At 37.2% G+C, this 23,177-nt stretch overlaps 1 protein-coding gene across 4 annotated transcripts in view; it reads left to right on the top strand.

The window, feature by feature from the left end:
- Nucleotides 1–22,976, top strand: part of TAF2 (TATA-box binding protein associated factor 2) — a 59,238-nt gene extending 36,262 nt beyond the window's left edge. For 3 of the 4 annotated variants that reach the window (XM_085221616.1, XM_010709267.3, XM_085221617.1), the window contains exons 21-26: nucleotides 4,157–4,226; nucleotides 5,687–5,796; nucleotides 8,110–8,339; nucleotides 10,882–11,034; nucleotides 11,451–11,556; nucleotides 21,354–22,976. In XM_085221616.1, coding sequence (XP_085077742.1) covers nucleotides 4,157–4,226; nucleotides 5,687–5,796; nucleotides 8,110–8,339; nucleotides 10,882–11,034; nucleotides 11,451–11,556; nucleotides 21,354–21,619 — 935 coding nt within the window. In that variant the 3' untranslated portion in view covers nucleotides 21,620–22,976. The remainder of the gene's footprint in view (nucleotides 1–4,156; nucleotides 4,227–5,686; nucleotides 5,797–8,109; nucleotides 8,340–10,881; nucleotides 11,035–11,450; nucleotides 11,557–21,353) is intronic. The other variant, XM_010709268.3, reaches the window with a different exon arrangement.
- The last annotated feature ends 201 nt before the right edge of the window (nucleotides 22,977–23,177 follow it).

Here is a 23,177-nt window from a genome sequence, read left to right as displayed (position 1 = left end):
GGACAAAGGAAAATGGCTTTAAGGAAGATTTCGGTTGGGTATTAGGGGGAAGTGGGTGTATTAGAATCACCAACGTTGGAAAAGACCTCCAAGAATATCCAGTCCAATTATCCACCTACCACCAGTATTGCCCCACTAAAGCATGTCCCTTAGGACCACATCTAAATGTTTCTTGAACATCTCCAGGGACAGTGACTCAACCACTTCCCTGGACAACTCGTTACAGCACCTGACTACTCTTTGCAAGAGGAAATTTTTCCTAAGATTCAAACTGAATTTCACCTGGCCTAACTTGAGGCCATTCCCTCTTGTTCTAATGCTAATTATGTGGGAGAAGAGTCTGACCCTTGCCTCACCACAGCTGCCTTTCAGGTAATTATAGAGGGCAATAAGGTTGCCCCTGAGTCTCCTCCAGACTTTAACAATCCCATTTCCCTCAGCCACTTCTCATAAGAATTGTGCTCCAGACTCTTTACTAGCTTCATTGCTCTTCTCTGGGTAAAGAGAGGTCTTTCTTGTAGTGAGGGGCCCAAAACTGAACACAGTATTCAAGGTGCTGCCTCACCAGAGCTGAGTAGAGAAAGATGGTCACCTTCCTGCTCCTGCTGGCAATGCTGTTTCTTATACAAGCCAAGATACCATTGGCCTTCTTGGCCTTCTGGGAACACTGTGGCTCGTGTTCAGCTGAGTGTCTGTCAACACCCCTAGATCTGTTTTCTCAGCACGGTCTTACAGCTACTCTGCCCCAAGAGTATTCAAGAGTAACAAACCCATTGCCTGGGTTTGTTGATGCCAAAGTGAAGGACCCAGCAGTTGGTCTTGTTGAATTTCATTCCATTGGCTTCAACCCAGCTATCCAGCCTGTCCAGATCCTTCTGTAGTGCCTTCCTACTCTCAGGCAGATGAGCATTTCATCCCAGCTTGGTGTCATCTGCAAACTTAATGCCTTTATCCAAGTCATCAGTAAAGATACTAAATGGGACAGGCCTCAATACCAGCCCCTAGGGAACACCACTTGTGACTACTCACCAACTGGATTTGACTCCATTCACCACCACTTTTTGGGCCTGGCCCTCCAGCCAGTTCTTTACCCAGCAAGGTGTGTATGGGTATGCAGCATGAGCTGCCAGCTTCTCCAGGAGCATACTGTGGGAGACAGTGTCAAAGCTTTACAGCATTCAAGGTAGATTACGCCAACAGCCTTTCCCTCATCCACCAGGTGGGTCACATATCAAAAAAAGAGATGAGGTTGATCAGGCAGGACCTGCCTTTCACGAATCCATGCTGACTGGGCCTTATCACCTGGTTGCCCATAAATGCCATGTGATTTCACTCAAGATGATCTGTTCCATAACCTTCCCTGGCACCAAGGTCAGGCTCGCAGGCCTGTAGTTCCCCAGATCCTCCTTACAACTCTTCTTGTAGATTCACGTTGGCAAGCTTCGAGCACTCTGGGACCTCTCTGGTTGACCAGGGCCATTGATAAATCCTAAGTATTGTGAAGTAATACATTATGTCTTTAAAAGAGCTGATCAAAATGGGATGAAGTGTAAGTAAGGTACAGTAAGTTGCCCAAAATACTCCACAGATACAAGACAGGAGAACTTGAATGGTAAAAAATCGTAAGAAGATTACTTGAAGAAATTGAGCTAAATGGAAGTTTAGACTGAACTTGCTGTGAGGTTTGGAAATAATGGATTATAGAATTCCAGTACTGTACTACCTTACTAACAACAACTTCTCTGATGAAGAAGTAGCAGAGATAAATAGATATCTGCCACAAAGTCAATGCAATTTCCAACACAGCCTACTATTTTAACTGACTGTCGGTGTTGTTTCTCTAATACAACCTCAATAAAACCAAACTTAGCCCTTGCTTCTCCTGTTAGACTAGGTAGCTTTTGGTGTAAAAGTAAATCTGAAAGCTAAGTGTGCTAACAAAATCCAGCTACCCATGTAGAAATTAGAAGGGTTTGTCTAGCAAGTCCCAAAGTCTCTGGCTTTGGAAGAAAGGATGGGCCATCTTGTGCCAAGATGTCTGATTCTCGTCATTCCTGGTTACCTGGTTTCCAGTTCATGCTGGATGTGAAACAGCAGCTATCAAATGCCTGTTGCTTGTGCCAAAGCTGCCTTTTTAACAGTTTGTATAAAGGGAGCTGACCGATTTTGTTATTTCCATAAAAAGGAAAGTCTGTATTTTCTGGGGCAGTGTGGAACTCCCATGTTTTTCTATTAACTCTCAGGGCAGAAATAGCACTGCTTTTTTTTTTTTTTAAAGTTACTTTAAAAGAAATAATTTCTCCATGGAACAGAAGAAGTTGTTTTCTTTGCTGTTAATAGTAAGCTTTTTCTGAGACATGGTAACTCTAAAATGCTTGAGGCAGCATACAAGGGCTTGGGCCTTGTACAGAAACTTGAACAGATTTTATTAACATTTTTAAAGGTAGCTTTTGAAAGTGACTATTAGCTGTTACATATATACTTCCAAGAAGTTGCATATTCTAAGAGGTAACAACAAACTGTTCTCATAAATATCCGTGACTACCCAATTGCATGAATGAAAATTTCAAGTCTCATAGGTGCTCTGCTGCAACTGAGAAACTGACGTGAGGCTAATAAGATTTATTGTCCTGAAGATCGGGTTAAATTTATCACTGATCCTCAAAATGTCACGTTGCTATACAAATTTGAGGAGTAGATTAAAAGCGTTAGTAGCAAAGCTTTGGAAGTCTAGCAGGCCTGCTTTGTAAGGCAAATGCTAAAGAAGGCATACTGTATTTCAAGCACAAGTAGGTTTAGGAAACCAAAAAAGACTTCTCTAACCACAAAAGCTATTGTGCTTCTTGATTCTGTTGTCCACTACTATCAGCCTAAAGGATTGATCTCCAAGTGGCTCATTCTCTTATGAACCTTTTAAAAATCCATTATTTTTTTTTTGCAGTTAAAATGATTTCAGCTTTCTTACGATTATGATTTAATGTGTTCACACGTGTTCTGTTTTTCTTGCCGCATTGTTATACAATATTATTTTTCTTCCATGCAAAACAACTTCTGTGTGCAATGTTCTATCTGCCTCTATTTCAAGCAGGGTAGCTGCCAGGAAAAGCACTGTGCGTGGAGTTGAGTGCAGGCAGCCTCTAATCCCTTCAAAGCACGTCCTGTGCATAGCTTTTAAAAGTTTCCCAGATTTTTAAGGCAAATCTGCCACTGTGGTCCTGGTCTGTTCAGATGCATCATTCAGAATCAACCCAAACTGTGTAACTGCCATCTGAATGGTGCAGAACATGAGTTAGTAAATCCCATTTAGAGGCAGAGGATAACAGCCTGGTCCTGCCCCTCATCAGTGTAATCAGTTCTGTTGTTGCTAGATTGTAGAAAGAGCAGAGATAACTTTCAAGCTGCCTGCTACAGACTCTTCAGCAAAGATTTAAACAGTTTAAATAAGATGACTTTGTGTCAGGCAGCATTTTCTAAGAGACATATGCTGATAAGACTCAAAATATATTTTAATTTCAGAGTATGCTAATTTTAAAAAAAAACTAACGAGGGTTTCAGGGTATGCTTAGAGTTTTAAGTAAGCCCCGTTGTCTTCCTCTTTCTACCTGGTTTATAGATAATAGTCACTGATTGTTTTGTATAAGAATTGTCTATTCTCTGTTCTGTGTGGAAAACATAGTGTAGGTTGTTGAAAGGATATTTGGATGTGTTGGTACTGTGTGCTTCCTAAAGTAAAGAAGGTTATTTTCTCAGTGATCTTTGTAACCAGCGCTCATGACAAAGTCATGTGTGAAGAATCAGAGTAGGTAGTTACTGAGCAACTTGGGCATGAAGGAGTTATGTGCATATTTCTATTTTGCTATGAAGTTAAACCGTGTAAACCTTTGTCTGGATGAGGTGCTGTGAGATATGGTTTAGTAGCTTGTGGTAGCAATAGTTATGAGAAGACGGTTGGACTAGATGATCTTATAGGTCATTTCCAACCTTGTGATTCTATGATTCTATAGTTTTACTTTGAATTTGCGTTACAATTAATGAAATTTCGGCTGCAAGAATTCAAACCTCTCGCTAGCTATTAGAGGAAGCCATGACCATCTTGTACAAACTTCTGTTTTTTCTGTCTATTTTTAGCTATTTTATTTTATTTTATTATTTGCAGTTGATAGGAGCTATGAAGAACTACAGTGGCTGCTCACAATGGTTCAGAATGATCCTGTACCCTACATAAGGTCAGTGAGTTGGTGTTTTTACTAAGGCTGGAACTACTACATAAATTCTTGGTCAGGACTTGTTAGAATAGATCCAGTGCTTAGCTGCTTGATACTTTACAAAAAACAGTTTATCTCCTTGTTGTTTTACATAAATGGAGGTGCATTTTGATGCTTCAGCAGTTGACACCTCAGAAGATAATGTACATGGTTCTTATTCTCCCTTAGATTATTTTTATCTTTCATGTTCTGTTCCTCTTGTGAATATCTGAAGTTGGAAATCATTTCCTAATCATAAATGACATAGACAAGTCTCATGTTGCATATGGCAAGAAGATATTGTGATATTTATACAGTGGTTGAGACATAATGCATACAATGCTTTGCCAGCCATGAGTGCAAAGCAATTATTAGACTGTAGATGGGGTGAAAGGATAACATATGAAAATACAGAGTAACTTCTAGAATTTCCTGTTTCAACTTCATTTTCAGCATTGTGTGATTATATATTACAGCACATTCATTATGAAACTTTTAACATCTCAGTTCATAATGATTCTTCTTCCACAGCACTTACTTTCTATGGTTATCACTACATCAATGAATTTCAGAGATTAAAAGTATTACTTTTTCTCTCAGTTTAGCTGCTCTCTTAAAAAAATGTCATAGTTGTAAGATTATCATTATTTTTTTCTATCATTCTTGTTAATAAAAGTAGGTACGGTTCGAGTCACTAGTGGAGGCACAGCTTCAGTCCAGGAAAGAAATTTCATTTTGAGTCTCATTAAAGAGGATTTGGTTTAAATTTTGAAGAGTGCTATGTGTAAGCCTCTTATGAAAGAAAGAAGAAAAAAATTGGAACTGATAGAGTTTTCTTGTCCTAAATATATAACACAGCATGGGGAAAGCTTCCTATACAGAGAATATAGTTAAAATTGGAACTCACAATTATTACCATTGATAAAATATTTCTGAGGCTAGGTTTAAAGTGGAAAACTCTTATCTGCTTCCAGTTCAAGTGTATAAATATTGTAAATAAATACAGTAAGGATGGAATTTTTATACACCTATGCAACTGAAGAGTGACAGTTTTCCTTTCCAGAAGGGTTTGCAAGTCAGTGATTTTGTTTCTGTTATTTGCATCACCGTCATAAAAATTTTAAATATTTAAGAATCCTTTGATATCAGTATGAAAGCAGTTTATCTGTCAGCCTAATTCCAGGTTTTGAGCATGCAAAAAAGATTGTAGTTAAACTGAATGGTATAATACAGCCTACAGTTTTGTACCTAACTGTTAAGAAATGATGTCTGGTAATAATGTGTTGTTGTGACTTGCTTTTTGTTTTGAGATTATTGACCAATAAATCTATCTGAGCATATTGTTTGTTTGAGAAGTCTGGTTTGTAAAATGTTGAAAACAGAACAGACTTAGTATTCTTAATGTGTTGATTTGGATTTAATAAAAATCATTTTTATTTTAGGCATAAGATCCTGGATATGCTGACCAAGAATCCACCTTTTACCAAGAACATGGAGTCACCTTTATGTAATGAAGCTTTGGTAGATCAGCTTTGGAAACTGATGAATTCAGGTTGGTTTTCACTTTTTCAATGTTGTAAGATTGGTAGAACTGGAAAATTCAATTTCTGCAGTTCTTATTCATACCTCCTGAACTTCCTTAGTGATGCAGGGTACCAGTGGACATGTTTTTCATTATTTTCTTTAATCCTGTAGTGTGCTTTGATGCATAGAATTATTCCTTGACCCAGATGTTCATGTAAAATGTTTCCCAAGTGAAGCTGCACGTTTTTCCTTTTTCTTCACAGTTAGCTGTAGATTAGGCAGTCTCTTTTCCCTGTTTTACCAAATTCTCAGAGAATATGAGAGGGTATCATTTGCATGGATAATTTATTAGAGATTTTTAGAAGCGTATTATAACCTCAAGCTTAATTTGCCTTCTGTGATTAGGAAAGGTGCTAATGAGATAAGGTTTTACGTCTTTACTGTTGACCTGTTTTTCATTACTGAAGCAGTTTTTTCCAGACCTGACAAACTGCCCGTTAACATCTGTTACATTTCTACAGATTACATATAAACATTTATATAGGTTTTTTAGGTCATTGAAGGCTGTCTGTTCTCTGTGTATCATTATTTTGAGTGTTTAAAAGTTCACAGCAACGCTCCAGGGGCTGAAGCCAGGAGACTACCAGTAGTTCAGTTTTGTAGGATTTGCCAAGTGTCAGGCACAGAAAATAAACAATTTTGATGTTCCCATCAGAGAGTTTGTTTTTCCTTTTTCTTGAGAGAAGAGAGTGTGCAGTGTTTCTTACAACCATTACTTCTTTTCACAAGTAACAAGCAGGGTATACATTCTTATTATGATTCCTGAGACTTAAACTACTTAAATTTCTATGTATCGTGATGACATAATGTTTCAGTTTATTTTTTGTAAGGCATAAGGTTGGCATTCCAGGGTGTCCAGAAAGGTAATGTCAATGTGAGACAAACTATTAGCCAGGTTTAAAACTGCATGATTCTACAAACGTGAGTTGTTTTCATTTCAAGTAAGCAAGTACTGGAAAACTGATTCTGATATATGTAGTTTTTTTCTTCTGTGTGAAACATTATCAATTTAATGGAGGATGCAATTTCCAGTGATTGCTGAGAAATTCAGCAGCCAATTTTGTTTGATCTTAACATTTCTGATGGAAAAGGAGAGAGATACTGAGTGGGAATCCATCACATTTTAAGAAGATTTAGTTTGATATGTCGAGCACATTATTTAATATTAAGACTATTAGAATAGTTTTAACGGTAATGTTTGTGAACATGTCATTCTCTGGAGATTATTTTAATATTAGAGATGTCCAAGTTAATATTCTTGTCACTTTCTCCTTACCCAACTGTTCATGAAACTTAGGAGAATTTTTTGTACGTAGGTCATGTGTGTACAACTAAGCTTACTCAAAACACTGTTTAGTCCCATGAAACTCAGTATATACAATGATAGATCTTACAATTTTATTTTTTGATGTCTTGAACAGCCATATTAACACGGCAGTTGGCACATCTGTGTCTTGTTTACCAGATATAGTTCTATTCCTGCTGTGGAACAGTATGTCCAATAAACTTGCAGTCAGTAGAGAGCTGGGCTGAGTTAGCACCAGAGTCACTGTGTTTGCAGCATTGTACCAGATGTGACTTTCTGTTCTGGTGGGTGCCAAACGTGCTTTTACTATTTGTGTATGAAGATATAAAGGAGTACGGAGCTTGTTGTGAAAAATAAATCAATGAAGCAATGTATCTCCAGTTGGAATACAAAATTAAGTATTGAATATCCAGTGAAGTAAATGACATAATAGTCACTGTAGTCATTAGACATTAAAAAAGTAGTTCACGTGTTGCTGGTTTGTGCTCTCTATCAGTGTGGTTTTCAGAGGTTACAAATCACTGTCATATTTAAAGCTGCTATTAAATTTCATGGAATGCATAGGCAATTGTGACCATATCTAGTGGTGTGTGAGACTATGGTTTGGTTTAAAAAAAAAAAAGTTCTACTTAATTGTCCAATCATAAAATCTAAAAAGAAACTTTAAAAATAAAAGCATTATTTTATTTTATTGAAAATATTTTTGAAAATATTACTGAAAACACTTAGTTTTCCAGCTAAATATTGAATCTTACCGTACTAAACACATTCAGCTTGTAACTTAGTGCTTTATTTAAAATAGCATCTAGCAGATGAATTTGAATAAACAAAAAGAGGCAGGAGTAATGAGGGAGTTGTGTCTTAGGCCCAGAAGATGTACATACTTTGTTGGATACAAGTTGCTTTAAACTGTCTTCCTTGTGGTGTGGGAGAAGAGTGTACCTTATATTAACAATGATCTCCTCTGGATTTTAGGAACTTCCCATGACTGGAGATTACGGTGTGGTGCTGTAGATCTTTATTTCACACTTTTTGGCCTCAGCAGACCTTCGTGTTTACCACTGCCAGAGCTCGGACTTGTTCTTAATCTGAAAGAAAAGAAGGCCGTGCTTAATCCAACGATTATCCCTGAATCAGTGGCAAATAATCAGGAACCTGTGAATGCTGCTAACAACCACGGACAGCCAGTAGTATTTCAGAACACCGTAAGCACAAACCGTCTGCATACGTCTTGTTCAGCTGGCTTTAAGTCAATGCATTGGTTTCTGATGACATTTTGTAATGTGCTCAAGCTGTCTTTGCACCTTGTTGTTCTTCATTCCTTCCACTTAAAAAGCTTGCACATTCCATACCTCTTTTGAATTAACTGTTTGGCATGTAATATGCAAACTTCTTTGTTTTTTCACCTTTCATTTGTATTCTTTATAAAGCTGTATTTTTCCTGTATTGTTTAAGAGACACGAAGTGGTTCACAGAAATGTTTGATGCTGTTATGAAATTTTTTTAATTAGACTAAGACTATTGCTTATAGACAAGTTATACAGTTTTCCCAAGCAAAAGCTCTTATCAGTAATTCTATTACACCTTAAAATACACAGATACACCTCTTTTTAAACAACTTCAAGAGATAGAAAGTTGGAACTTTCTATAACAGTTCTTCATTTAACACTTGAATCTGCCTATTTAGAACTGTGCTCTGAAGGATTTGTAACAACTTCTGAAAAGTTGCATATATTCAGTTTGATATCTTACAGGCTTCTGAGGCTTCAGTCGTAACACTCATGATGTAGCTGGAAAATGGATCTAACAAGCTGTTCAACTTGTCCATTTTTTCAGAATAGTTGCCACTGCTGTAAGACTGAGTCTTTTTGTAGAGCAAAGTTGATTAGGAGACAAAAATCCAATGCAAGTGGAAATAAGTAATTTTTTTAACAGTTTCAAATTGCTGTTTGATAGAAACTGCTTAGGAGTAGATCCTGAAAAGAGCATGAACATGTGACTAGCACATTTGAAACCACTCTTTCCAGCCTTTTGAATGGGATTTTTTACTATTGCTGTGTTTATAATTATCAATCCCATAGTTCATGTCTACCATCACTTTTGTTCAGAAGTATAGGGTGTGCAAATTATCATAGTACCATGCCAGGTATTTCCAGTAGGGGGAGAAAATGATAACGGAGTCATATCCTTACAGCTACCCTGCTTATTTGTAGAACGTGTAATAAGACTTCAGTTATCACACAGACACATCAGAATTAAATAACGGGACATTTTGTTGCCAGATTGTAAGTTGCGGTTCTTTAGGAGTCAATGGGGGGGGAAAAAAAAAATCCTCTCAATGCTTCTTTTTTGCCTTTCCTTCAGTGTAGTTGTTACTGCGCGATGAGCTGGATCAGGAGATGATCTGGTTAAAAATACTGTATGAATAGATATTTCCTTAGTCCAGTTCATCATGCATTTATGCAAATGCCTGTGGTGGCTCAGGACAGAGACGTGAGAAGGGGAGAGAAGCTCCTTTGAGTGTCACTGCTGGCTTAAGCTGAAAGCAGAGTGTTAGTATAAGCCTTGGTTCACGCTTCATCCCTTGTATCTTTTCCTTAGCTTCATCTCCAGTCTCCAACTTTGCACAGATGATCATATTAACACACCTAGAATTGAGTTTCTGCACTAGAAAAGAACAAAAGATTAATGTAAAATAAAGACTGTCTCTTGCATCAGTCGAAGTTTACTCTGAAGTATTTCACAACTGTTATGTGTTGGGTTGAATAGCAAGGATGAAAAGAGGGAAATACCTATAAAAATTAACAGAATCATGATAGAATCATGATAGATTCCTTAAAGCAGTGTATTGTGTATGTTTTGAGAGCACAAATGAGTTAAAATCAGTGCTGACAGACTGTTTTGATCTTGAATGTGCTGGGGACCCACTTCATAAAATTCAGTTTCAGTTGCTCAGGGCAAGAATTTTTGGGGTACCCTGTGTAAAACAGAGAAGAGCAGTTCAGCTGAACAGCCCATACTCTTTAGAGTTTATGGTATGGCTTTTATTTAGCTTTTAGTGGGCTTTTGATAATGGTTACTTCTACAGATACTTATTTTTAATTCCCTGTTTTGTGGATTAGACTTGCTGGAACACCTGTCTCCCGTTCTAATGACTATATGTCTAACTTATTAGACTCTCTTGTTATTTTTATATTCTTCTGACCCTCATTCTGTTGCTTATTGTAGCAGTAATTAACAAAACAGATGAATTTATTTTTAATAAATAAAAAAATAGCAGGTTATTATTACTTATTCTGACTTGTATTCAACAAAAGAAGCATTAGTTTTTAAAGCAAGTGAGAAGAAGATTTTGCAAATCCCACGTGTAGATGAGAGGCTGTCACAGCTTTTCAGCAGAGATTTGGAATGAGGAGAGTCCACGAGGCACAGATTTATAGAAAGGCCATTCAGGAGCAGCGAATGTTGTTGCACACCAACAGTACCATGATTGTGAGAAGGGACAGAAAAGATGCCAATGCTAGATATGCAGAGGGAGCAGGAATAGAAGTAAAGAGAAACCATGTTTGTAGGAGAGGTTGGCACAAATCCATACAGGGTTTTAGAAAATACTTTTTGCCAGAACTACAGGGAAAACTTTGTTGAAATCACCCACTTACTCAGAAGTGCTTTCAGCTATCAGGTCTTTTTTAGGCTGAAACGTGGCTCTTGCTATCTTCTAATTTTGATCTTTTAATGCTGCTTCAGGAGGATGATCATCTTATTAAGGAAACAGCATCCAGCATTTCTGGTCATCAGCAGGGGGTGAAGAGGAAGGCTGATATGCCACTCGGGTCTCCATTGGAGCCAGGGCAAATACTAGAGAAGAATGAAGACAGTAAAGTCAAACTCAAAATCAGAGTAAGAAATGGAAATTCAACTTGCACAATATGCAGGGTATTCAGAATAACAGCGGTGGCTTCTACTGGCTTTCCTTAAAGCTGTGTTCAAACAAAAGACATGTTGTGTATATGTGTACAGTAGTTGTTACGCTTACTTTGGCAAAATCATTTCCCATCAGATATTTTATTGGCTGGCAAGAACTGAAGTTGACAGTTAATGTTCTTGTTCATACAGCTTCACGGTAAATTAGAAAGAAGGGTAGACATTGAAGCTTTTAATTTTATTGAATTCTTATTCCTTTGCAGTGGTAGATATCACCTCCTTTCCCTCTCACCCCCAGTTTATCTCAAAAATAAAATATTTTAAGTTCTACGTAGTGATATTCCTAAGGATTTATTATTAGCATCTGCTTATTTTTTTCCCCAATATCTTAGTTCTCAAACTCTCAAGAAGAGGAGGAAATTGATATGGACACGGTTCATGACAGTCAAGCCTTTATTTACCATCATTTGAATATGTTGGAGAGACCGTCCACACCAGGTATGAATACATTTATTGTTAAATGTTAATATAAAATTTTCAACTTAATCAGTTTTGGGTTTTGGTTTTTTTTTTTTGCTACTACTTATTCTCATATATGTATTGTTGGTAGGTGATAAATGTTGGCTGAAATCAAGGAGGTGTGTAGAGAGTGCACAAGATATTTTTAGCTTCTAGCATGCTAATAGATAACTATGTGTATGTGTACTTTCATACGTACCTAAATAAGTGTGCATCAGGTTTACAAGAATAAAAAAGCTTAGAAATTAATTAAATAACAAAAATAGGGATAGAACCCCATAAATACTTAAGTGAAACTTTGCCATAGTTGTGATCTTAAAAAATAATAATGTTGATAATTGTCCTTTGGAAAAATTAACAGTCTCTCTTTCTTAACAACTTAATGACTTAGCTTAACTTCAGTAGTCGAAAAACTTGCAAGCCTCAGAGAGCTTTGTAAAGTTGGGAAGACTGCATCTACAAATATATCATTACTGCATCTTTTTGCTATTACTATTTCAGTAACTTTGTCATAACATATCTGACAAAACTGCTTGTTAAAAATGCGCTTGTTAAATACCTTAAGGCAGACTGAACTTTGCTGATGAGCTTCTGCCTTCCTTCTTCGCCTGTCACAACCTACCAGTCAATGGTCTTTCTTTCTCAAAATCTTTTAACTGTGTTTATAAGTTCAGTTACCAGATGCAGCAGTGAAGCTGAGCTGAGGTCGAGTGACTGTGTAACTAATCTTTCAAGATCTTTGGTAGTACACACCCCGCACTAAGTCTCATGACTTTCAGATTGCAAGTCTCTGCAGTGTGTAAAAGTTAGATGTTTGATCCTAGAAGTAGGATTGAGAGTACTTACCCTTTCACTTGTTTTTCTGTTTTTATCCAGTGATTGTCTAATGTAAAAGACACAAAAAAACCCTTAGTAGCAGCATCTGGAACATTAGTTCCTCAGTCCTCTGCTCTATGTCCTTAGCTATGCTGGCAAGTGACCTCATCTGCATCCCCTATGACCTGAGTGTTTCTGGCATTATAGTGGCCTTACTTTAGAGAAGGGCTAATGGATGTTCCCGTGCGAAGTATTCTGCTGAGGCTGGTGCCTAGGGTGCTGGCCAGGGATGCGGAAGCTGTAGGTTCATACTCCCTTTGGGCCTAGAACTTACGTTGTACTTCCTTGGCAGATGCTCTAGCCACTAAGGTTTGTTTTTTAATAAAAGGTAACTGCTGTCATTGCTCAGCTAACAAATTAAGTTCATATGGGGACATAAAACACAGGGAGGTCTAGTTTCTGGATTCCAGATGGCCTTTGGTTAATGTGTGCCTGTACAGCCAGTTCCACCACGATGGATTTTCTGTTATGTACATGGAGTAGCAGTGCTCACAGTATTTTGCTTAAGTCATAGCCATCCTAGTAGAGAAAAGGAAAATGTACTTCCTCGTGAACTTAGGAGCATAATGCCACACAACCTTTGTTTTAAACCTCTCAGAGCTGTTTTGAATTTGTCCTTAGTGTTACAGACAATCATTACATTTTCTGTTACGGCAAAGAATGACATATGCAGGGCACTCAAGCGTGAAGCTGATCCACTGAGGATTAGTATTTATAACTTTTTATTATTTATATTTTATTTTATTCTATTTATATTTTGCAACAGATTTACTAGACTTACACACTCTACAGGATATAAAGTCATAAACAAAACTCAGCCAAGTACTTCACAAATAGGATTTACGGGACCCCCTGTCAGCCAGCTCTGTGCTCCGTAATTATTTCATATTAAGTTTGTGCTTTAATTCAGAATGGATTAGAAGTGGAATAACAGCCCATTCACCGCTGCATTTGTAGACCTACAGCATATAGGAAAATCTAGTTCGAGTGTCACTTACGTACCTTCTCACCTCTGCTGTTTAGGCATTCGGTACACTGCAGTACATTCTCTCATCTAGGTAACAAATGAGACAAGTGCTGATTTTTTTTTTTTTTTTCATTTTTAATGAAAGCATTACTTTGAAAAGCTTCAAATTAATTTCTTCTTTTGTGTGTGCGTGTGTGTGCGTGTGTTTGGCTTATGCACTTACAAACAGTTCCACTACAGATTCTCTTTGCTTCTAAAAGTTCACCTGTTTCTTATTCATAGCATTTTTTTTAGTAGCAGAAATGTATGAATTTCAGATTGAGTAAGTAAAGACTGTTCAATGTTTAGGAAATATCATACTTGAGGGAAAGAATTTCAAACAGATGGGGAAAAATAAAAGCATACATAAATAAGTTACAACACTTGTGTGTGAATGATTTTATGGAGGAATCACAGATAGTATTCCCCAAGGACCTTTGAATCGTTAATTGTTTGCAGGCACGACAAAGGATGGGGGTACACTTAGTGAGTGGTTATTGTGAAACAGATTTATATAGGTTCTGAAACGGTCTCAGGATCTTCTTACCAAATCTGTAAGATCCTGTAATCTGCCTCTGTGACTCTTACTTGGAAAGCAGTGAGCAATTAGTCCATACTTAATTTTCATCTCACAGCTGTGGGTTGTGTCCCCACATGTCACATGAAGTGTTAGGTCATCAGCCAAGCACATCCCGCGAGGAGCAGCTGCAAGGAGGAAGCTCATGTTGGCTCAAAATGCAGCTGTATCTGTCTATTCTGTTTTTACTTTCCTCGTACTGCCCCTCCCTCTGAGTGATAATTTGGATTTGTTCAAGTTGATATAATCCCATAAAGCCAATAAAATATTATTTATATTTAAAAGCATTTTTTTCTGTGTGCTTCTGCACATGGATATTAAAATTTAAGGTACAGACCTGCTGCAAGGGCAGTAAAAGCAGCCATGTACTACAACTCTTTCAGGATTACAGGTTTCAGTTCTATAATTACAACACCTTTGTTCATACACAAAGTGGTTTAAATTCTACTAAGGATAATAAAACTGTAGACTCTGATAGTTATATGGGAATCTGAGCATTTTGCAAGAAGTTATTAAACAAAATTGTATTTTTCAGACAGTGCACAACTAGTGTTGATTGTTTTCACAGTACCAAAAACTTGGTAGCTTCTTTTCAGCCTCTAAAACTGTGCAAGGTCACATTTCTAAAATAAAAACAGATAGTTATTTGCTACTAAATCATCAAAAATAGTAGTAATGCTCCCTACCCTGTCTTAAGATAGAAGGATTTCAAGACCAGATTTCATATATGGAGTAGATTGAACATCGTATTTCAGGCTGTGAGGTGACTTGTTGTTGTGCGTTGTTGACTTCTTTCAAATTAGATTAAGAGATATTCCTTCTATTTAATTCAGTATTTCACTCCTCTCAAAGTGCAACACTACTTCCAAATGGTAAGAGTGGAGCAGTTAGATAAGCAATGTCGTCTTTATGCACTGACACCAGCAGCCTTTTTCCTGGTCACATTCAGCAGCAGTGGGCTTTGAGAAGGCATCCTGTCATTCAAAACTCACATCAGAAAAACCTTTTGACTATTCCATTTATCTATTTGGTGTTTTCCAGAATAATTACATTTGAAATTTCCACTGATAATCTTGCAAATCACTGCTTGACCTTATAGATGTTCATGTAACTTTGAACATGTGTAAGTAAGCCACAGTCATACACACTGACTGGTTATCGTAGGTATTGTCTGAAGTTTCAGGAAATAATGATTTGGCTGGGTTCAATTGCTTCTGGTATAATTTGAATAGAATAAATACTGCTGTGAAAGCGTAGAGAGAAACTAGTGATTACATTTAAACAGCAGGCATGAGCCTATGGTGCAAATCACCACATATTAAGTACAGAAGTTACCAGAAATTGAGGCTGAACCATAGAAAAAGTCTTCTCTGCTGCTCAGCCAAGTTATCAAAGTTAGCTGTAAGAATACTGTTTCCTCAAAATTTAGACACTGGTCCATGGCTTCCTGGCCAAGAGAGTTACCTAAACACTGGAATTACAGGCAAGTATGTCAGCAGACTTCCTTTGCTTGAATGGAAAGAACAACATTGACAATGATGGATTTTTGCTATGCTTTTTAAGGAGGAGAAGTTGTTTTAACTCTTCTGTTAGACTGCCCTTTAATAGCTTAAAATATTAACATAGTATCTGTTTGATAGTATCTAATATACATGTGTTGACTTTACTGCCTAAAATATAACTGCTTCCAAACTGGTAACTCATAAGTTTGGAGGTTCTGTAGCTAATTTTGCCTCACTGAAATAGCATGTGGTTAATTTTGTGCTTCACAAAAAAAGGTGTTTTCAAGGGCTTTATCCTAAAGTGCATGAAAGCAGCTTTAATACAAATATAAACCTTGCAGAGAAAGAAGATGGATTAAGGCTACATTTTCAAGTGAGCTGAGTTGACATATTGATTTAAGTATGTGTTTTCTTTTGTAAATTTTTAAAATATCACTAGAGTCAACCTATTGTTTTAATGTAAGTACAAAGCAACGTGGTTTTTCAAGTCAAAAGAGGAAACTAGTTAAACAGTCATCAGTTACAAAGATATTTTATGTAGGCTTGTTTTTTAGTACTTCAGCAGAGACATCCTTTTTTGTTATAAATCTAGTGAAAAATTGCATGAAGTCAAGTGAATCTGTAAATTGAAAGTAGTTAAAATTTTTATATCAGAAACAATTTAACTGATTTGTTTAGCACAACCTCAGAAAATATTTCTGTAACTAGACCTCTCCTCACCTGAACTCTCAGCTTTACAGTACAGTCCTTAAAAGAGCACTTTACCAGACGCAGTGGATAACTTTTTTTTCCAGAGATGCATGGTTTGAACATCATGCTTCCTCAGACATAGTGCTTCAACACAGAAACTTAGGGTTGCTTATGTTCAGTGATTTCTCAGTATGCACTTCATTGATGATTCAGGAGATACATAAACTAGGCATGAAATTGAAAAATGGTGTTGGGTGTTTCCAGGACAATCCTAGAATGAAAAGTAGAAATAAGGAGAAATGATATTTGTCAAAATAGTTTTCAAAGTCTTTTCAGCATTTTTAGTCTTAGCCCTTTAGAAAAAAACATTGGTCAGAGCTGCAATCCAGCTGCTAGGCAGAGAGTGCATGATTTTTCTCATTAGAAAGCTTTCTTTGGGTTTTGGGAGAGACATATTAAGTGTTAGCATACTTGTGCTGATGTCACCTTCTTCCCAAAGGTGGTCGGTGTCAGGTTCTGGAACACCAGGCTGTCCTCAGCCAGAACACTGGACCCATGGGCCTTACCCTTTGCTGTGATTTGTGAAGTTAATTTCTTCTTCGGTGACATTTGAATAAATCAGGGTGCCAATTGGATCATTTTTAACAAGTGTCCATTTGGAAAAGTCGTACTTAAGCCAGCAGTTTTAAATAGATTGTAAATGCAAAGAAACACAGACTGTAAGTCTGTGGTGTCCCACCCTCTTCACACACAATCAGAAATATAGGAGAGGCCACTTGGAAGATCTCATGTAAGTTTGTTGCCATGTTCAAGTCTCAAGTTATATTTTACCAAATCCTAAAGGTTCAATGTAAAACAGTATAGCTAAAAAACTACCCAGTGGCATTGTTAATGTACTGATGATTCTTGAAAAAACAAACAAACAAAAAGAAACAATGAGGAAAACAACTTTGCCCTACATAGTTGATGGACAGGATATTGTAATTATCTGACAGCAAATTTTTATTTATGACAGAAAATATTGCTTAAAGCTTGTCAAGATCTAGAACCTTGAGATCTGCTTTTATATTTTATTCTCCCTCACAGTATCTCCAGCATGTGTATCGTTCCATGTGACAAGGTGTGCACAAAGGTTCTGATCTCCTCCCTCGTGGGAGGGTAATCCTGTCTATTTTTAAACAACTACCAAGCTTCCTGGAACACCAAAATGCCAAAAATTACATTGGAATATCTACATTCAAAACAGGAGGAGATCCAAGTGGACAGGCACATGTATGTGCATTCTTTTCCAAGGAATGCTATTAACCACTTCAAAAATGAGCTCCTGGGCTTGTCCTCTCCTATTATTTGACAAAGGCGGGTTCCCATCCCACTGTCTGTGCCAGGAGAAAGTGGGTTCCCTGCAAGAGGACGGAATTCTTCATGTCTCCTTGCAGCAATCTCAGTCCTGGTGACATGAGAGTGGTTTTAATGCCCTTAGAAGCAACTCTGTTTAGCCTTGCTTTCCTACTTGGAAAGGAAGTACTGTGCAAGTGCAATGCCAATCTCATTACAAGATGAATTTGACAGGCACAAAAGTGTCAAATCTTTTGTAAAGTGTTTTCTTGGCAATAGAGTTCAGCAGTCTGTATGCATCCATTCTGAGCCATCTCCCAGGATCAGCATACTGGTATCCATGTATATCAAGGCTGCCCAGGGAGGTGATGGAGTCACTGTCCCTGGAGGTGTTTAAGGGGAGATGTAGAACTTAGAGACCTGGTTTAGAGGGCAGTATTGGTGGTAGATGGATGTTTGAACAAGGTGATCTTAGAGGTCTTCTGCAAAATCTAGTGGATACTATGGTTCCTGATTTCAAAGCATGCTTTAAAAATAAGAAGACATTTTCCAGGTAGTTTACATTTTTACATTTAAAAAATAAAGGAAGCACAGTAGATTTTGGCTCTCATTGACGTCGTGGAAGAAAATGTCCTAGAAATCTTCCTATTTGCTCAGTAGAAGTAGATTTCTGCAATGAATTTTTTTCATATTGTCAGTTGTACCATATCACCATTACTGATTGTTTCCTTAAGTGTCAGTAGTCCTGGAGCTGCAGTTGGATCAGAATTCTCTCCTTTCTGAAGATCTTCTTGCCTTTCAGTTTCCAGGTGTTCATCTCCCCCTCTTCACTCAGTGACTTACAGTCACTACTGTTGTAAATACTCTCCAAGTTGCTGCAGTTATTGATATTTTATGTAACGGCTTGAAATACAATTTTTTTATAACCTTGCTGAAATAAGCTACAGTACAATAATGTGGACTGTTTCTTAGCAGGGCTGGTAGTGCAGTAAACAGCAAGAAACCTGTATTGGTGTCAGTGCAACAGTGTTAAGAGAGTTTTTTGCATCGTTGGTAGTCACTGGCACTCAGCAGTAGAGCTACTGCTACACCATCCTTGCAAACTTATACCCATATCCTTATATAGTTCTGTGTAATGTTTTTAAAGCTCAAAGGCTTAACTTCGGTTTGAGGTTGGTAGAAAAGTAGCATGTAGACTTACAAGTTTAGTTTCCATGTCAAAGTAACTTCAAATTCTGGAATTAATGGAGCTGTGAAGGTTTAAATGTTTGTGTCATGGATGTGGGTTTTTGTTTTTGTCTATAGTCTGCCTTGTATATTTTAAGATATGTGCCTGTAGCTTGCTGTGAGATCATATTCTGTACGTTAGATATTTTTTTAAGGATGAATGCTGACAGGTTCTGTTCTAGGTTTTTTGCTATGTTCTTTATTTCTGCGTTACTAAAAGTAGCATTTTTCACTGCCAGGATCCACCTTTAAGTACTGTAGCATATTTAAATGAAGTCAGATAGTGCACACTTTAGTTGTCTGAGGTCCTTCTCTAATGCTCAGTCAGATAAATGCTCCTTTTTCTACTGTTCTGCATACTGTCTTTTTTGCATCCTTGCAACAGCTAAAAGCAAAATTTTCCTATTTATCTAAGAGCTGTATGCTCTAGGCAAATGAGCTTTTATTATGGGGATAAGTTTAGGTACAGGTACTCCTGAAGAGAAATATAATTAGAATTAGTTAAATTGTGAAGGAGGCTTTTTATGTCTTTTTTGCTTTCTGTCTGGATAGTTGAGAACTAGTCCAGATAGAAAAGAGTTGTAATAACTGCATTACAGTGACTGCAAAGTCAGCAAGCAGAAGTTTGAATTTGTGTGCATATCTTCTGTCTGCCATAATACACTTCAAAAAACAGGGTCAGTATGAGCTCTGGCAATAAGTATTTGCACTTACAGTTGTTTACTTGCATCATTCTGATGAATACCGAATTAAATTTTTCTAAAAAACATTGGAGTATTAGAGATTTTAAGTGCATGGGAAACTATTGTTCTCTAGTCCGACCTCCGTAACATCAGCAGCATTCTATAATGCACCAATTCAGATACTGTACTTGAGCCCAAATGTATTTTTTTTGAAGACTTGAAGCAGCAGAGATTCTGATATCACTGATTATCTACGGTGCATAAAAGATTCTATGTTTCTATTTTGAATTTCAAATGCTGCTCACAGATGCAGATTTTGTTTCTTCCATCTTTATTAGAAAAAGCAAACAAAAACAGCTGAGCTGTACCCTCCAAAAACTCTCCTCCACATATACTTGATTGAATCTATTCTTAATCTTTGAGAAGGCTGGAAAGGCTGCATGGAAATCTTCCATGCTGCTTGTTGTAATGCAGTGAGCTGGCACTTCATTTCAGACTTCCTGGATTTTAATTACCACAGAATTACCACAGAAGAATCATTATTGCTCTTAAAGTAAAATAGAGAAGCAAAAGAGACATGGGGAAAAATGCATTTGCAAATATGCAGAAAAAGACTATTACAAGGTATGTTACATAATTCCTTGTTATTGAATGGAGATATTTTCACCAAAAACTGGAGGGTGAAAAAAAAAACACCCAAACAAATAAACAAAATAACAGTCATGGCAGCTGGAAAGAATATCCACTTCAGTAAAAGCTTTGAGAGTCTGATGGTGCCTTTATACACATCCAGTAGTTAAAGCACGTCCTTGCACTGTGAGTGCTTTGATTCAAATTCTGCCTAAAGGACTTCAAGGCCTCCCAGCTTATAACTGTTTCCACTAATTAATGGTACTATTCTTAGGTTATTTCCCTTTCTCTCCTCCTCCTGGAGCCTATTGCATTTGGTGTGAAATAATGAAATTTTAATGTGTTCTGATAAAGATGTTGTAATTGTCTTTATTGAATTTTTGTTTAAGAAAGAAACTTTGTATAATCTTTTGATAGACTGAATTGATTGTAAAATGCAGTTTTGAAACATAGAATCATAGAATCACAAGGTTGGAAAGGACCCATAAGATCACCTAGTCCAACCGTCCTCCCATTAGCATTGCTACCACAAGCACTAAACCATATCTCATAGCTCCTCATCCAGATGCCTTCTTGAACACTGCCAGGGACAGTGACTCCACCACCTCCCTGGGCAGCCATTCCAGTGCCTGACCACTCTCGGAGAGAAAAAGTTCTTCCTTACATCTAACCTAAACCTCCTCTGGCATAACTTGTGGCCATTTCCTCGGGTCCTGTTTGTTGCCTGGGAGAAGATGCCAAACTCCTCCTCATCACAACCTCCCTTCAGAACTTGTAGTTGAAGTGTCAGTTTAATTATGCTGTTCAATATCAGAAAGGTTTGTATATTGCAGGGAGTTCAGTTCTTGACTAAAAGGAGTTTACATCCCAAAGCTACCCTTTAATGTGTCAGTTTCTCATAGTTTCCATGGGCAACTATATTTTGATTAATCTTGGTATAGAGACCTTCTAAATGTGTTTTATGTGTGATTTCTGAATGCTTATCTAACTTGCAGTTACTTATCTCTTTACAATTGCTAATTATCTGGGATGCATTTGTACTTTTGAGGGAGGAAGGAGTACCTTCCATCAATAATACAGAAATATTAAGTGCATCTTCAGAAATGTCTCTGAACGAAGTTGTTAATGGCACTGGTATAGTAAGGGATTCTGTGTTTACACATTCAAATGATAACATAGATCTGACATAGTAATTCAGAATTTCTTCTGTTTGAAAATGTTAACCCCATTGTATCAATTTGGTTTTTTAGGCAAAGAGCAGTCTTCGGGAGAGGTGACCATGCATGCTGTCTCAGCAGCTCCGCTCTCTGTGTTCAGTAAGGAGTCCAACTCCTCAAAACACAGTGACCACCATCACCATCACCACCACGAGCACAAGAAAAAGAAGAAGAAACACAAGCATAAACATAAGCATAAACATAAACATGATAGTAAAGAAAAGGAAAAGGATCCCTTTGCTTTCTCTAACAGTCCAGCCAGTGCACGATCAATCCGATCCCCATCACTTTCAGACTGATACTTCTCTGGACTTCAACTTGCAATATTCTCTGAATGCTTACAAGGATGTATATAACTGTAGCTTCTATCTTTTCTTTTTTTTTTTTTTTTTTTTTTTTAATGGAAATAGGAATATGTGCATTGCCTCAGCAATTCAGGAGCTCTGCCACCATCGTCTGAAGCCTTCCATTTGCATATGCAGTTGTTGAAATAATCTGATTCAAAAAATACGATTGAGTCATTTTGTATCTCACTCTTCTCCGCACCTCCCACTCTTTTTTCCATTTTAAACAAAGAAAACAACCCTTTTTTGTACGCACCCCATGTCCACTGGCAACTCCCTGCACATCATGCTGTCCATGTGTACTGCCAGAATCAATTATGTTTTAATCCTTTGAAGAATGTTATGAGGCAGAGTATATTTTAAACAGAAGCCAATTGCCAGACCTTTGGTGAAGTGCTGTTTCCGGAGTAGCATTGTATAACCGAGTGTAGACCTCCTGAGAAGACAGTTTTTCTGTAGTCTTCAGTTGAGCTGTTTCTTGCTTTAACTATTGCAGTCTAATGCCCAAATTTTAAGAACAGCATATAGAACAATTTCCTTGTTCACATGCTAAAACTCTTGAAAAAAAGTTGAGCTGCTTTTGAGCCGCTAATATTTATTATGAACATGAACATTTGACATTCTGCAATTATGTTTTTGTAATTTTAGCAAAATGCTTAATGCATGTTTTGTCCTGTAATTAGGCTTTTAATCATCCAATAAAGTTTTCAAATCATTTTGATAAAGGCAGAATTTTCTTCAAGCTTGACATTGGAATATGCTTTTGAAAGATGTCTTTGTTAAAATTGAAAATATTTTTTGAAAGCTTAAGGATTAAAAGATTAAAATATATTTCCTTCTTCTGAAAGGCATTTTCTTGGAAGCACTCTGCAGTTTGTGAATACAGGCACAATGCGCTATGAGGTTCACGGTCTGGGACTTGAAATGATGGGTACAGTCAGATCTTTTTAGCTGTGTTTTATGCAGTCTGTTATTTACACTCGGCAAATGTTTTATTTAAAAACGGAAGCTTTTAAAAGTTTTGCTGTTAGAGATAAACCATCTCTGCCACTTTTTATGTGTTCTCTTTATTTGTATGTAGAGGCAGGGGTTTTATTTCCATGTATTAGTTGACTTTTATTGCCAGGTTTCATAGCACGTTTGGTTTCTGTAAGATGGTTGTATGTGAGTTAAGTATTTTCTCCAGAATTTTTCCCATATTCCTGGGAGACATCAATTCTCCTTCTAAGGCAAAGAGAGAGTTTTCAACAGGGACCCACAAAAAAATTTTAAAGCCATATTCATGGAAGTTAATAAATGCTTTTATATTGTATACCTGCTGCTGAATCCTGTACTTCTTGTGATAACAAATTCTTTGTAGAACTGAAAGATGATAGATGCATTTTGTAAGACACATACACTGATTTGTTACTCAAATGCCATATCCCTTTAATACTGTGTGAATAGTGCTGCTAGCTGTTGTACTCAGAGCATGTGTTAAAATATATTTGAGCTGGATTTGGTCATGGTGGAG

This window comes from Meleagris gallopavo, chromosome 3 (assembly GCF_905368555.1).
Source record: "Meleagris gallopavo chromosome 3, MGAL_WU_HG_1.1, whole genome shotgun sequence".
Classification (NCBI taxonomy): Eukaryota; Metazoa; Chordata; class Aves; order Galliformes; family Phasianidae; genus Meleagris; species Meleagris gallopavo.
Note: the sequence above shows the minus strand (reverse complement) of the source record. Positions and strands in the feature narration are given on the sequence as shown.